At 39.9% G+C, this 16412-nt stretch overlaps 1 protein-coding gene across 3 annotated transcripts in view; it reads left to right on the forward strand.

Moving 5' to 3' along the window:
* The window catches only part of RAPH1 (Ras association (RalGDS/AF-6) and pleckstrin homology domains 1), a 136822-nt gene that overhangs the window by 108812 nt on the left and 11598 nt on the right, over nt 1–16412 (forward strand). For all 3 annotated transcript variants that reach the window (XM_063429806.1, XM_063429807.1, XM_063429808.1), the window contains 4 exons: nt 1782–1859; nt 2572–2731; nt 4286–4407; nt 6958–7023. In XM_063429806.1, coding sequence (XP_063285876.1) covers nt 1782–1859; nt 2572–2731; nt 4286–4407; nt 6958–7023 — 426 coding nt within the window. The remainder of the gene's footprint in view (nt 1–1781; nt 1860–2571; nt 2732–4285; nt 4408–6957; nt 7024–16412) is intronic.

Here is a 16412-nt window from a genome sequence, read left to right on the forward strand (position 1 = left end):
ACAAAACGCGTTGGCGAGATCTGAGCTACTCTCCATGCTGTGTCCCAACTAAATGTCCTGATCCAGCAATAAATGTACGTTTTTACATTTTTCAGCATGGTAAGAGTTGAAGACCTTTTTTTCCTAATTTGTTCTTTCATAAATTATTTGGCTTCATAGGATTGAAGCTGGATAAAACGCAATTAGTGAGTACATAAATAGTTAACTTGAAATATAAGAGAAAACATAGGCTTTGTGACTCTACCTGTCAGTTTCTGGTAGCAGTCTTTCTATGTTTCTTTTTCGAATGTTTAAGTTCCACATAGAATGTGATGTATATTTTAGCATTTTTATCCTTATTTGTCTGCACTGTAGTTAATGAGAGCTTTCAATTCTAGATCGGCATCACAGTGTAAGGATAGATCCAAGCTATTTAACTCCCTGTCTCATATTAATTTTCTGATGCATAAAATCATAGTCATTTGCATAAAATGATTTCTATTAAAATGGAAAGATGTTTGAGAATGTCTCTGCATGTTCTTTTACTGCAAGCTTGGCAGCATTAGAGCTCTATGTTTTTAGAGATAAGTTAAGGCACGTTTTTCAACGTCTGATATTTTCCCATGTATACCGACTTTATCTTTCAAAAGCAATCAGTTCAACTAATATTCTGAATTGAGGGCAAGTTGATACAGAGCCTCATAGTTAATCAAACTTTTATAGTGTCGACCTTTTAAGCTTTTGACTTTTTGTAATCTCCATTTGCCCCTTGTTTTAGGCTACAAAACTGAGCAGTATTCATCGTAGTCTGATGACTGTTTGATATCAGTAGGGGACGCCCCTATTTTGAATGATACCCCAATAGATCTTAATATGTTATGCTTCACAACCTTCCATTGATCCCTCACCCACATGAGGTTTTTTAAATTCCCCAGGGCTTTCAGTTTGTCTCACACCCCAGCATTTATCCCACATCCCAGCGTTTATCCCAATAGCTTAATTTTTCCTCCTTTCTACTGTTATTTACTACACATTTTTTACCCTCTTACTAAGTTTAATTCTCCATTCTGCAGTTCACACCAGCTTTAGCCTACTTTTTTTCCACACCTTTTCCTCACCCCCTAACAAACAAATATAGGATTGGGATTATTGTATAATTGCCTTGCCATAAGACTGCCTTGAAGCATGCCCACACTATATTCTATAATCCTGAGAGTTTTAATCCAAGAAGAAGGTTGGTAGGAAGGAGTAGCAATGATTCTATCTTGCCAAAAGATATATTGTATATGATTGTATACTACCATCCAAGATATAAAATAATGAAATATCGATTTGCTAGAACGTGTTATTAGAATGTGTGTGTATAAATATGTCGCTAGTGTTCTGAATATATTGTTGCTATTTATATTTGTTAAATGTTTGGCAGTATCTGTTATTGCAATGATTTCTGTAGAAGTGTCTTGCTCTTCTAGATTTTTAGATGTTCAGTATACATATGAGCAAAATAAAGCCTTTTCCCCCAAAAGTATCACAATATTCTGCATGGCATCTGTGTAAAAATATATTTGTGTTATTTGTGTCTCTATGTGTTATTTTGTTGTGCGTGTTGATTTAAAATGATTCATTCTTTAATATTTGTTCTATGTGAACTGGTGATTGACCAATGCATGACAGTTATACGTATCGTGCAATGTGAACTACTTTACTGGTGCTACTGAGTAATAAGTTAATGTTTTATATCCCAGATTTCGATTGCCTTTTACCAGAATAAGTTCTAACTTTGGTGCATTTTGTGTTTACAGGAAGAGCAAGCTGCCAAGATAAAGGCCGAAAAGATCCGTGTTGCTCTAGAGAAGATAAAGGAAGCTCAGGTTAAAAAGGTGGGTCTTTCTCATCTACTGGCCTTGTGATCTTTAAAATCACAGACTCAATTGACTACCGGTCCTAAAAACAATGGGCACTTACATAGGCTAAGCTACAGGTCTTAAAAACAATGGACACTTACATAGGCTAAGCTACAGGTCTTAAAAACAATGGACACTTACATAGGCTAAGCTACAGGTCTTAAAAACAATGGACACTTACATAGGCTAAGCTACAGGTCTTAAAAACAATGGACACTTACATAGGCTAAGCTACAGGTCTTAAAAACAATGGACACTTACATAGGCTAAGCTACAGGTCTTAAAAACAATGGACACTTACATAGGCTAAGCTACAGGTCTTAAAAACAATGGACACTTACATAGGCTAAGCTACAAAGTTAAAGTCTTCCTGTTAAAGTTTAGACATCATAGTTTAAAACAAAATAATTAACAATTCTGTCTCAACATTTTGATAGCAGAATTGCTAGCAAATATATAGATTTTATGGAAAAACAAACATGACAGATGTGCTTATCGTAATATTAATTTGTACATTAACTTGCAGTGTAGTTTCTATAATCACTACCTAGCAGAACCTTTATGATGACGAAATTAAATACACATCTAAAGTGTCAGCTGCTGTGACAGTTATTCTAGCAAGAGTGCTTTCAACGGCTTTTAATGCCATGAGATCTTTTAGACACTTATATTCGTTTTTCCTTGACAGCTGGTGATCAGGGTCCACATGTCTGATGACAGCTCGAAGACAATGATGGTGGATGAGAGGCAAACGGTACGACAGGTGCTAGACAACTTGATGGACAAGTCACACTGCGGGTTCAGCCTGGACTGGTCATTGGTGGAAACCATCTCTGAGTTACAGATGGGTTAGTGAAGCAGATAACATTCAAATAATGTGTTATTGTGGAAACACTTCTGCAGAACTTTAGCTATGCACATTTAAAAGTCTGTAATAAATATGTTTATTACTTTCTTTTAACGCGAAGTCCGTTTTACCTGAAAATTGGTCAAGGGTCGTCTGTGTCTTAATATGAGTGACATTTGTGAAACTTATAATCAGTCTTGTGTTGGTGAAAGAATCAGGAATGTCAAAATGTTTGTCTCTAGGTGACCAATTTTCTCCTGGAAATTGAATAGGTGTTTACAGTATTTTGATGCCATTTTCTCTTTGAGTTAATTCCAGGTTTACTTAAAAACTTCTTTTGATGCTGCAGGGTTTCATTTTGCAGTTGCCTTGCATGTAGAATATTTTCATCGATGGATGGACTCCCCAACTACTGTTCAGTTGTGTGTCAATCAATCAGTGAAGTGCGCTGACTGACGGTTTTTGCAGATGGTGTCAGAGTGTGAGATGAGCTTTCCCTTGCATATCATTCATGAGCAGTTGCTCTGCCACATATGAGTGCCATAACCATGAAATGGTACATTCGTAATGCAACCATCAAGCTCCTCTTTCAATCTGTGCAGCCCCAATTTACTACGCACATTATACAATTTGTTACTGTCTGGTAGGCAAACACTTAGTACACCAGAAAAATTAAATAGGGCTTTTGCAAAACTTAACCTTGATATATAAATATATAGAAAATTTAATATCGAAGATTTTATATAACTATTTATAATCCAGCCTTTTGTTAGTATTTTTTTCTTATTTTGGCAGGAAAGCTGCCGCTTATGGTAGCATTTAAATAATCAGCCAGTGTGTGTGGATTATTACATATTAAAGAGGACAGGTCGGAGAAGTCACATCCACGACCGATGTGCCTCTATGGTATATTCCGCCTCGTCATTTAGCGCGAGGCAGGACATGCCATAGAGTGGACTTTGCAACTACCAGAGGGCCTACCTGGTAGCGAAAAAATAGAAGAGGATAATGTAGGTAAAATGTTTCATTATATTTTAGGGTTAAAAAAAAACACACAAAAACAGTGTACATCTTCACCCACTCCTTCATTTATCAGGCGAGAGTAATTCACACTCATTTAGTTATTCAGTGTCCTTAGTATAATATATTGAAATGCACATGGTGAATTATTGCATTATTTGCTTATTTTTTAGTATTCTCATGGATGCTATAGTCCTAATTGGCATTGAGCCTTAAAAAATATATTGATTAATGGAAACTGTTAATGCAAAAACAACTTTTTTAAGTTAATGGAAACCTATTTCATTAACTAGTTCACCAAAGTGAGAATCGCTGTAGGTGCAAATTGCCATAATTATGTAGCAGTGTTGTTTGATCAGAAACCCAGATCAATAAATGGCATCTAAAAAAAGATAACTTGTTTTTGAGGCTCGTTGAGCTCAAACGAATGGTATAGCTGACAAAACCAGTGTCGTCCTCAATCGGAAATATAGGAATAATTCGACTTCATAGTGAGAAATTGTATCACACTAAAGCGGTTTGTTCCCCTCTGTAGAGAGAATCTTTGAAGACCACGAAAACCTGGTTGAGAACCTATTGAACTGGACTCGGGACAGCCAGAACAAACTTATGTTTGTGGAACGTATAGAGAAATATGCACTTTTCAAAAATCCACAAGTAAGGGAAGAATATGGTTTATTGACAATGTGAACTTATTCCAGTGCTTAACATTGGTGATATTGCTAGTTTAGTTTTCTTATTTATAAATGTATTTTTCTTTATTTTTTGCAATTTAAAATCAAAAACACTATAAAAGAACTTGTTTTTGTTTGCATTATCAAAGGATTATGATAACCCCTTTTCCAGTTGTGTTTTTTGAAATGTATTTAGTTAGTTTTTTTTCTTATTTTAATTGGGCACTACTAATCCGGTTCACCCACTTTTTGAAACCTCGAAACCAAAAAAAAAAAAGAGTAAAACTTATTTTGAATCCTAAGTTACATGTGTCAGGGGTGTAACTAGCCCCTGGCACAAAATTGAAAATATCTCTGTGGACTTTCAAACCGCAATCCTGCACATAGCACAAGCAGAAGTGGACATGGTGGTTGGAGTAACCATTTAAATCTCCCACCTACTCTACAATGATATACTCTCCTAGAGTTGTTTAAGTTTAACTGTACGTTCTTAATTTGCCATCTAGTGGTGGGCAGTTCCCTAATTCAACCATTGTAAATTTGACACCAGAGGAAACATTTCTTTAAGACTGTAACTATTGTGCTGCAGTAGTTTTACATAATTCATTTTGTCTATATCACCCCTTGCAGTGCGTATATTTTTTCACGTCAGGTGCAGATGCCTTGAAACCAGAACAGTAAATTCTTACTACCTTATAGGATCAATAGCTGGTTAGGCATCTGCAGTCGTCCTATGCACAGTCAGAATTACTGGAGTATTGATAAAGTTGTCTTAAAAGAAAGTAGAGCGTTCAATGATGACTAATTACCATTTTCCCTGTAGTAATCACTTTCAGACATTCAGGAGGTTTGTTTTGTTAATTACCCAGAAGCTCGGATCGTCTGTTGCAGCCTACAGCAGTTCAATAATGTAAAAATCTCCTCTTTTCTAGATCTGTATCTCATTCCGAATGTTACATTCGTAACATAAATTAGCCATTTTTATTAACTGTAGAAAATTTAATTAGGCACTTTTTTTGTGAGTGTGGCAAATTAAACAGAGAATATATTCTTTGACATCATATCCTCCGTTCTGACAATCATATGTCCTTGCTTTGTTCTCATTCATTTTTTTTACTAAACTGAGAATTTCTGAAGGTTTGACAGTAGAAATGCAATTTTTAGAAAACATATCTGAATTGGAAAAACATTTCGCATTTTGCTATTTTGGCCTAACATGTATAAAATAGTTTCATGGTTTTTGAATAAACCTGAACAATTTATCAAAAATCTAGACATGTTTGAATAGTGATTTTCCCCCACCTCCCCTATTTCGAAACATTGTTTTACAAATAATTACTTAGCAGCTCAGAAAAATATGTACTGCATGTATGCACATGTGATTTATACAGTTTAAATCAAATATGTTCACTTTTAAAGACACCCTATCGTCACCAGAACAACTACAGCTTATTTTATTTGTTCTGGTGAGTATAGACAGTTCCTTCAGGCTTTTTGCAGTAAACACTGCCTTTTCAGAGATAAGGCAGTTGTTTACATTACAGCCTAGGGACACATCCATTGGCCACTCCTCAGGTGGCTACTAGAGGTGCTTCCTGGGGCAGTGCTGCACAGTGTGCAGTACTGCCCTTCAGTGTCTCCACCCTCTGCATGGAGACACTGAACTTTCCTCATAGAGACGCATTGATTGAATGCATCTCTATGACGAGATGCTGATTGGTGAGGGCTGTGTTTGGCTCCGCCCCCATGACCCACTTCCTTGGCAATCTCAGCCAATACAATGCTTTCCTATAGGGAAAGCATTGTGATTGACTGAGTTAAACACTTCTGATAATGTCAGCCAAGGAGGCAGATTAGTGGTAGAGTCAGCACCAGCAGACTTGAATAAAGGTAAGATATTTACTATATTCAGGGTGTGAGGGAGGACCAGGGCGAGCTAGATAGTGTTTTTAAAACTATAGGGTCAGGAATACAGGTTTGTGTTCCTGACCCTATAGTGCTCTTTTAACTCTAACAGGTGCATCTATAGAGCAAAGTGCTAAATAATAGGCAATAACTTTGAGAACAAATAAATGCTTTCTCACATTTAGTATTTTGCCCCTTAATTGCTCATATTGTGCCTTAATAGATATGGAAGCCTAAACCGTAAAGTGGTATTGCCTTAGGCACATACTTGATTTGGAAATCAAATACCTTAAGTAACTGCTAAAAGTATTTGGAATTCCAATAACCATTAAATTTACAACACAGGTGTCTCGTATTGGTGTACATTCCTAGAAGCAATGCAGAGGAAGTAAACAACCAGGTGTCATTGTAGAAAATTGGGCCAAACATTTCTGGTTAGTTTAACGGGGAAAATGTTTGGATACAGAAGTCTCTTCTGTTACAGATATCTTGGACTTAATAATCACAGATGGTAACAAATTCTTGGTTTCCATGGTAGATGCGAGCTCAGGTCTGAGTCACTGAATTATATATGTAGATTTCACATCACCCCTTCTCTTTGTTAATGAACAATGTCCTCCTGTTTTAGAATTACCTACTAGGAAGAAAAGAGACTTCAGAGATGGCAGACAGAAATAAAGAAGTGCTACTGGAGGTGAGTAACTGCAGATGAGTTCATACATATTAATGATGGATTTTTAACTAAATAACACCAAAAAAGATTCACAACTCGTTGCTTTGCAATGTAGATAAATGCTGATCAGTCTTACACAAAATTAGATTTTAAATGGAATAGTTTTTTTTTTTATTGATGAAGTGTAATGGATAAAACTTGGTGAATTAATTCTGTCATGGAGAACTTGCTGTAGTCCATATGCCTTCTTTTTGTCCATGGTAGAAGACACCAAAGACAGATTTTGACAGCCTGTATGGAGTCATTATATAAACACACAACTGCATTGAAATGCCACTTTAGTACACAAATAAACCCCAGCATTGGAACACTACACACAAATAAACCCCTGCATTGGAACACTACACACAAATAAACCCCAGCATTGGAACACTACACACAAATAAACCCCTGCATTGGTACACTACACACAAACCCCTGCATTGGAACACTACACACAAATAAACCTCTGCATTGGAACACTACACACAAACCCCTGCACTGGAACACTACACACAAATAAACCCCTGCACTGGAACACTACACACAAATAAACCCCTGCACTGGAACACTACACACAAATAAACCCCTGCACTGGAACACTACACACAAATAAACCCCTGCACTGGAACACTACACACAAATAAACCCCTGCATTGGAACACTACACACAAATAAACCCCTGCATTGGTACACTACACACAAACCCCTGCATTGGAACACTACACACAAATAAACCTCTGCATTGGAACACTACACACAAACCCCTGCACTGGAACACTACACACAAATAAACCCCTGCACTGGAACACTACACACAAATAAACCCCTGCACTGGAACACTACACACAAATAAACTCCTGCACTGGAACACTACACACAAATAAACCCCTGCACTGGAACACTACACACAAACCCCTGCATTGGAACACTACACACAACTAAACCCCTGCACTGGAACACTACACACAAATAAACCCCTGCATTGGAACACTACACGCAAATAAACCCCTGCACTGGAACACTAAACAAAAATAAACCCCTGCACTGGAACACTACACACAAATAATCCCCTGCATTGGAACACTACACACAAATAAACCCCTGCATTGGAACACTACACACAAATAAACCCCTGCATTGGAACACTAAACACAAATAAACCCCTGCATTGGAACACTACACACAAATAAACCCCTGCATTGGAACACTACACACAAATAAACCCCTGCATTGGAACACTACACACAAATAAACCCCTGCATTGGTACACTACACACAAATAAACCCCTGCATTGGAACACTACACACAAATAAACCCCTGCATTGGAACACTACACACAAATAAACCCCTGCATTGGAACACTACACACAAATAAACCCCTGCATTGGAACACTACACACAAATAAACCCCTGCATTGGAACACTACACACAAATAAACCCCTGCATTGGAACACTACACACAAATAAACCCCTGCATTGGAACACTAAACACAAATAAACCCCTGCATTGGAACACTACACACAAATAAACCCCTGCATTGGAACACTAAACACAAATAAACCCCTGCATTGGAACACTAAACACAAATAAACCCCTGCATTGGAACACTAAACACAAATAAACCCCTGCATTGGAACACTAAACACAAATAAACCCCTGCATTGGAACACTACACACAAATAAACCCCTGCATTGGAACACTACACACAAATAAACCCCTGCTTTGGAACACTACACACAAACCCCTGCATTGGAACACTACACACAAATAAACCTCTGCATTGGAACACTACACACAAACCCCTGCACTGGAACACTACACACAAATAAACCCCATGCACTGGAACACTACACACAAATAAACCCCTGCACTGGAACACTACACACAAATAAACTCCTGCACTGGAACACTACACACAAATATACCCCTGCACTGGAACACTACACACAAATAAACCCCTGCACTGGAACACTAAACAAAAATAAACCCCTGCACTGGAACACTACACACAAATAATCCCCTGCATTGGAACACTACACACAAATAAACCCCTGCATTGGAACACTACACACAAATAAACCCCTGCATTGGAACACTACACACAAATAAACCCCTGCATTGGAACACTACACACAAATAAACCCCTGCAGTGGAACACTACACACAAATAAACCCCAGCATTGGAACACTACACACAAATAAACCCCTGCATTGGAACACTACACACAAATAAACCTCTGCATTGGAACACTACACACAAATAAACCTCTGCATTGGAACACTACACACAAACCCCTGCACTGGAACACTACACACAAATAAACCCCTGCACTGGAACACTACACACAAATAAACCCCTGCACTGGAACACTACACACAAATAAACCCCTGCACTGGAACACTACACACAAATAAACTCCTGCACTGGAACACTACACACAAATAAACCCCTGCATTGGAACACTACACACAAATAAACCCCTGCATTGGTACACTACACACAAACCCCTGCATTGGAACACTACACACAAATAAACCTCTGCATTGGAACACTACACACAAACCCCTGCACTGGAACACTACACACAAATAAACCCCTGCACTGGAACACTACACACAAATAAACCCCTGCACTGGAACACTACACACAAATAAACTCCTGCACTGGAACACTACACACAAATAAACCCCTGCACTGGAACACTACACACAAACCCCTGCATTGGAACACTACACACAACTAAACCCCTGCACTGGAACACTACACACAAATAAACCCCTGCATTGGAACACTACACGCAAATAAACCCCTGCACTGGAACACTAAACAAAAATAAACCCCTGCACTGGAACACTACACACAAATAATCCCCTGCATTGGAACACTACACACAAATAAACCCCTGCATTGGAACACTACACACAAATAAACCCCTGCATTGGTACACTACACACAAATAAACCCCTGCATTGGAACACTACACACAAATAAACCCCTGCATTGGAACACTACACACAAATAAACCCCTGCATTGGAACACTACACACAAATAAACCCCTGCATTGGAACACTAAACACAAATAAACCCCTGCATTGGAACACTACACACAAATAAACCCCTGCATTGGAACACTACACACAAATAAACCCCTGCATTGGAACACTACACACAAATAAACCCCTGCATTGGAACACTACACACAAATAAACCCCTGCATTGGAACACTAAACACAAATAAACCCCTGCATTGGAACACTAAACACAAATAAACCCCTGCATTGGAACACTACACACAAATAAACCCCTGCATTGGAACACTAAACACAAATAAACCCCTGCATTGGAACACTAAACACAAATAAACCCCTGCATTGGAACACTAAACACAAATAAACCCCTGCATTGGAACACTACACACAAATAAACCCCTGCATTGGAACACTACACACAAATAAACCCCTGCTTTGGAACACTACACACAAACCCCTGCATTGGAACACTACACACAAATAAACCTCTGCATTGGAACACTACACACAAACCCCTGCACTGGAACACTACACACAAATAAACCCCTGCACTGGAACACTAAACACAAATAAACTCCTGCACTGGAACACTACACACAAATATACCCCTGCACTGGAACACTACACACAAATAAACCCCTGCACTGGAACACTACACACAAATAAACCCCTGCACTGGAACACTACACACAAATAAACTCCTGCATTGGAACACTACACACAAATAAACCCCTGCAGTGGAACACTACACACAAATAAACCACTGCATTGGAACACTACACACAAATAAACCCCTGCATTGGAACACTACACACAAATACACCCCTGCAGTGGAACACTACACACAAATAAACCCCTGCATTGGAACACTACACACAAATAAACCCCTGCAGTGGAACACTACACACAAATAAACCACTGCATTGGAACACTACACACAAATAAACCCCTGCATTGGAACACTACACACAAATACACCCCTGCAGTGGAACACTACACACAAATAAACACCTACATTCTCACAAACCTACTTACATTCAAAGACACTGCTCAGAAACACAGCTCAATAAGGATTGACATGTGGTAGATCTCCAGATGGCAAAATATCTACCTTGGCCACCCTTGCGGTACAGGGGGCCCTAAACATTCCTTGCACCATGGCCCTGTCGGTATTAGTTCCGCAATGGTCTCTTAAAATTTCATCTAAAAAAAATCACCTCTAAATTGCGTTGCCCTCGTGTGCAGTTTTAATTTAACTGTACATGAAAGATTTAGCCATTGACATCGCAATCCAGGTCAGTCGAAGCACAACCAGGGCACACATTCCACTGAAGGAGAAGAAACAGCAACATTGTTTACGTCTCTTCATCTCCCCTTATAGCATTGATTCAGTGGGGCCCAATATGGAGGCACTCTGTTCCAGGATAGCGGTAAATACAATATCATGGAGTTCTGACTTTTTTTCCCTCCACAAACACACATTTGTTAAATATAAGGGATAAGTAAGCATAATATTAAAAATCCTCTTAAGTGGGAGTTTTCCTTTAAAGAATAGTGGTATGCCACCTGTTTTGAGTGGAGTGTTTGTGCAATATGCTGCATATGACTTATTAAAGTGTCTGTGTATGACTATAGAAATAATCTTTCCAGCTGCACAGAAGGCAAAGTCTTTCTTAGGAACATCTGGATTGCAAGGGAGAGATGGTGCCTTATTCTTTTTGTTCTTTTTTTATTTTTTTCAATTTTATTATTTATTTGTTTAAATTTCAAATGACCCAAGTCTGGCAAACATACGATGGCGTAACTTTGAGAAAGAAATCTGCGGCTGGGAATGCCCTAAGAAAATGAACGTTCGGGATCTGACAGGGAAAATTTACACAAATTGTATACGCCCAAATACGGGCTTTTCAGAGATTAGATTGGTAACTAGAATACCCGGGGCCCGGTGCAAAAATTGACCTGGGGCCCCCCAGCCCTCTCGATGTCTCATTTCCCCATGTGTCTTATTCCTCCCCCAAGTCCACCAATCTGTCTTATCCCTCTCCCCCAAGTGTCTCATTTCCTTCCCCTATGTGTAACATTCCTTTCCGCCAAGCTCCTCCATGTGTCTCATTCCCCCCCAGGCACCTCCATGTGTCTTTCTACCCCTCCATGTGTCTCGTTTAACACACAAGCCACTCCTTGTCTTTCTCCCCCCTCCACTCTTGCCCCTTTGTGTCTCTCTCCCCCATTGTAGCCCCTCCATTTCTCTCTCCCCCCTCCCTTCCCCTGCAGCCACTCCATTTCTCTCCATCCTCCCCTCCTCTGCTGTTTCTCAATTTCTCTCCCCCACCTTTCCCCTGCAGCCCCTCCATTTCTCGCTCTCCCTTCCCCTGTAGCCCCTCCATTTCTTGCTCTCCCTTACCCTGCAGCCCCTCCATTTCTCGCTCTCCCTTCCCCTGCAGCCCCTCCATTTCTTGCTCTCCCTTCCCCTGCAGCCCCTCCATTTCTTGCTCTCCCTTCCCCTGCAGCCCCTCAATTTCTTGCTCTCCCTTCCCCTGCAGCCCCTCCATTTCTTGCTCTCCCTTCCCCTGCAGCCCCTCCATTTCTTGCTCTCCCTTCCCCTGCAGCCCCTCCATTTCTTGCTCTCCCTTCCCCTGCAGCCCCTCCAGTTCTCTCCCTTCCCCTGCAGACTCTCCATTCCCTCCCTTCCCCTGCAGACTCTCCATTCCCTCCCTTCCCCTGCAGACTCTCCATTCCCTCCCTTCCCCTGCAGACTCTCCATTCCCTCCCTTCCCCTGCAGACTCTCCATTCCCTCCCTTCCCCTGCAGACTCTCCATTCCCTCCCTTCCCCTGCAGACTCTCCATTCCCTCCCTTCCCCTGCAGACTCTCCATTCCCTCCCTTCCCCTGCAGACTCTCCATCCCCTCCCTTCCCCTGCAGACTCTCCATTCCTCCCTTCCCCTGCAGAATCTTCATCCCCCCTTCCCCTGCAGAATCTTCATCCCCCCCTTCCCCTGCAGAATCTTCATCTCCCCCCCCTTCCCCTGCAGAATCTCCATTCTCCCCCCCCCCCCCCTTCCCCTGCAGAATCTCCATTTCCCCCCCCCCCCCCCTTCCCCTGCAGAATCTCCATTTCCCTCCCCCCTTCCCCTGCAGAATCTCCATTCCTCCCCCCCTTCCCCTGCAGAATCTCAGACTTGTCAGATACTTGCAGTATTATTCCTCAGCCAAGATTTAAGTAGCTGAGGTATAGGGGAGATGTAGTCCAAAAATCTACTTAAACAAGTTGCCACCAATGTGTTAAATGGGTTACATTAGAATTCTGACACTTCCTGTTTACAAGAGTGGGTACTAAATTGGTTTCTAGTTTGTCAGTTCCCCAAACATTTCACTGCTTTCCTGGAAAAAAAAACCACGGAACGCTTGTCATTGATATAAACTTTCAGAGCTTGTTTTGACTAGGGAATGTCGGAATATAAACACTGTGAATAATATATATATATATATATATATATATGGATACTCCATAACCTACCTGGCCAGCAGCCAGACCTTTCAGCCAGATCAGACCTTTTTTTTTTTTTTTTTTTTTAAATGATCACTTAGAGTAACGGCAGAACTACCACTAGAATAGACCAGATTTCAATTTTGAAGCAGCAATCCAGTCCAACAACAGATCTCTGTTCGCACCTGTGACCTGGCCATAAGGCTTCCATCTAACATATGAGATGGCAATGCCAGCATTTGGAAGCTTTCTGAACTAAAATATCTTTCATATTCTCCCTCACACCCAATTCTTCGGTGATTGTACTGTCTCGCCTACATGATTGCTTGACGAGAAGAGAAAACAAATTGTTCTCTAAACAGTTGATTGCAATAAAGATTCCCTGCCATCTATGTTAACCGGAAATGCTAAGCTTCACATTGTTCTATATATGGATAATTTATCCGCTATTCTGCACCATTTCTATCCTGTGTTTCTTAGTTTATGAAGACCTTGAATCTCCAATAACTCGGCTGCCTGAGGTTCATTCCTTATTCTTCTTTTTCTGTTTTTATTTGCTACTTTCCTCCATATATTTCTTTTCTCTCCTTCTTTTTCCTTCTCCTTTTGGATATATAAGGAAAAACACATACATACTCTGTGTTGCTTCTTGAATATGCTTGTATGTCTGTGCAAAAGAAAGATTTTAACCTATTCTACATTCTGGAATTCAGGTTTTGTTGCAAACCATAATATTGCCAATCATAGTATCCTGAAGTATCCTGTGTCAATATTATATAGGGCTTACTTGAGACTTGATCCACCAGAGGTTAAATTCTCCTAAGCAGCCCAAATTAAATTACTAACTGTTAGTTAACGTATCCTCTTGTGCAGCTCTTCAATGCCCTCTTGTGTTGGTAAAACCTTTTTTCATTGCTGTCATATGGCGCATTGACTAATAAGGAGTTTTAATAGGTCTGTTGCCACAGTAACACAGTGTCTTACCAGTCATGTAGCTTTTATGTGAAAACATGTTTGAAAATATATTAAAATAAAACAGAACCTACATTTTCTTTTTTTTACCTGCTACTGTATATGTGTTAAAACCAAAGCATCAGTCTGTTTTTTTATACTTCTATCTTACATGCTTAGTGCGTAGGGTTATAGGTTTGATAGTACAGAATTTGGGCTAACTTACACTACAAATACCAACCATTGTTACCGCAATAGTGGTGTTTCAGGTTAAATTGATAAAAAAAAAAAAAAAAAAAAAAACAAACACAGATGTTAGACAAATACATTTTTATTTCGCGCTTAGAGATCAGGTCAAATGGCAATAGGACATGGTAAAGCCAAGGACTCAATTTCATTTTCCATTCCTTAGTCCGGTGATATTTTTCAAAGTGACATCAGTAATATATATGATGGAAGTGCACTACGTAAAGCTATAGTGCATAGTATACACCAGTGGTTCCCAAACTTTTTAGGTTCAAGGCGCCCTTAATATTTCAGTATTTAAAATTTATAGGTTATATATCTGTACAGCGCTGCCACATTTACTGGCGCTGTTGTGTAATGTACAGTGTTGGTGTCTGAAGGGATGCTGTTTTACATTTATTGTGTTTTAATACAGGGGTGTGTTTGTATGTGATATTTGCGTTTGATTGCAGGGGTGTGTCTGAATGTAATGTTCTCTTTTAAATGTGGATGTACATTTGTGTTAAGTATTTGTGCTTGAGTGAAGGGATGTGTTTGTATGTAATATTTGTGTTAGATTGCAGGAGTGTGCTTGTATATTGTGCTGGTGTTTGACTGCTTGGCTGTATGCTCATAAATACATATTTACACAGATATTCATACACATTAACACAGAAATGCATATAAATACACCGACACATGAACACATTCATATGGATGCACAACGACACATATACACACACATAGATACACACCGACATATACACAAATGCACCCTGACACACACAAACATTGATACATGCTCACACCATGACACATATACACACTGACCTAAAAGCACACACTTTGACACACAGATGTGTGCATGCACACAGACACACAAGCGCACACACACACACTCACTCATACACACACACACACTCACTCATACACACACACACTCACTCATACACACACACTCACTCATACACACACACACACTCACTCATACACACACACTCACTCATACACACTCACTCATACACACTCAATCATACACACTCACTCATACACACTCACTCATACACACTCACTCATACACACTCACTCATACACACTCACTCATACACACTCACTCATACACACTCACTCATACACACTCACTCATACACACTCACTCATACACACTCACTCATACACACTCACTCATACACACTCACTCATACACACTCACTCATACACACTCACTCATACACACTCACTCATACACACTCACTCATACACACTCACTCATACACACTCACTCATACACACTCACTCATACACACTCACTCATACACACTCACTCATACACACTCACTCATACACACTCACTCATACACACTCACTCATACACACTCACTCATACACACTCACTCATACACACTCACTCATACACACTCACTCATACACACTCACTCATACACACTCACTCATACACACTCACTCATACACACTCACTCATACACACTCACTCATACACACACACACACACATACACACACACACACACACACACATACACACACACACACACACATACACACACACACACACATACACACACACATACACACATACACACACACATACACACATACACACACACATACACACACACACACATACACACACACTCTCAAACTCATTC

The sequence above is a fragment of the Pelobates fuscus genome, chromosome 8 (genome assembly GCF_036172605.1).
Source record: "Pelobates fuscus isolate aPelFus1 chromosome 8, aPelFus1.pri, whole genome shotgun sequence".
NCBI classification, from domain to species: domain Eukaryota; kingdom Metazoa; phylum Chordata; class Amphibia; order Anura; family Pelobatidae; genus Pelobates; species Pelobates fuscus.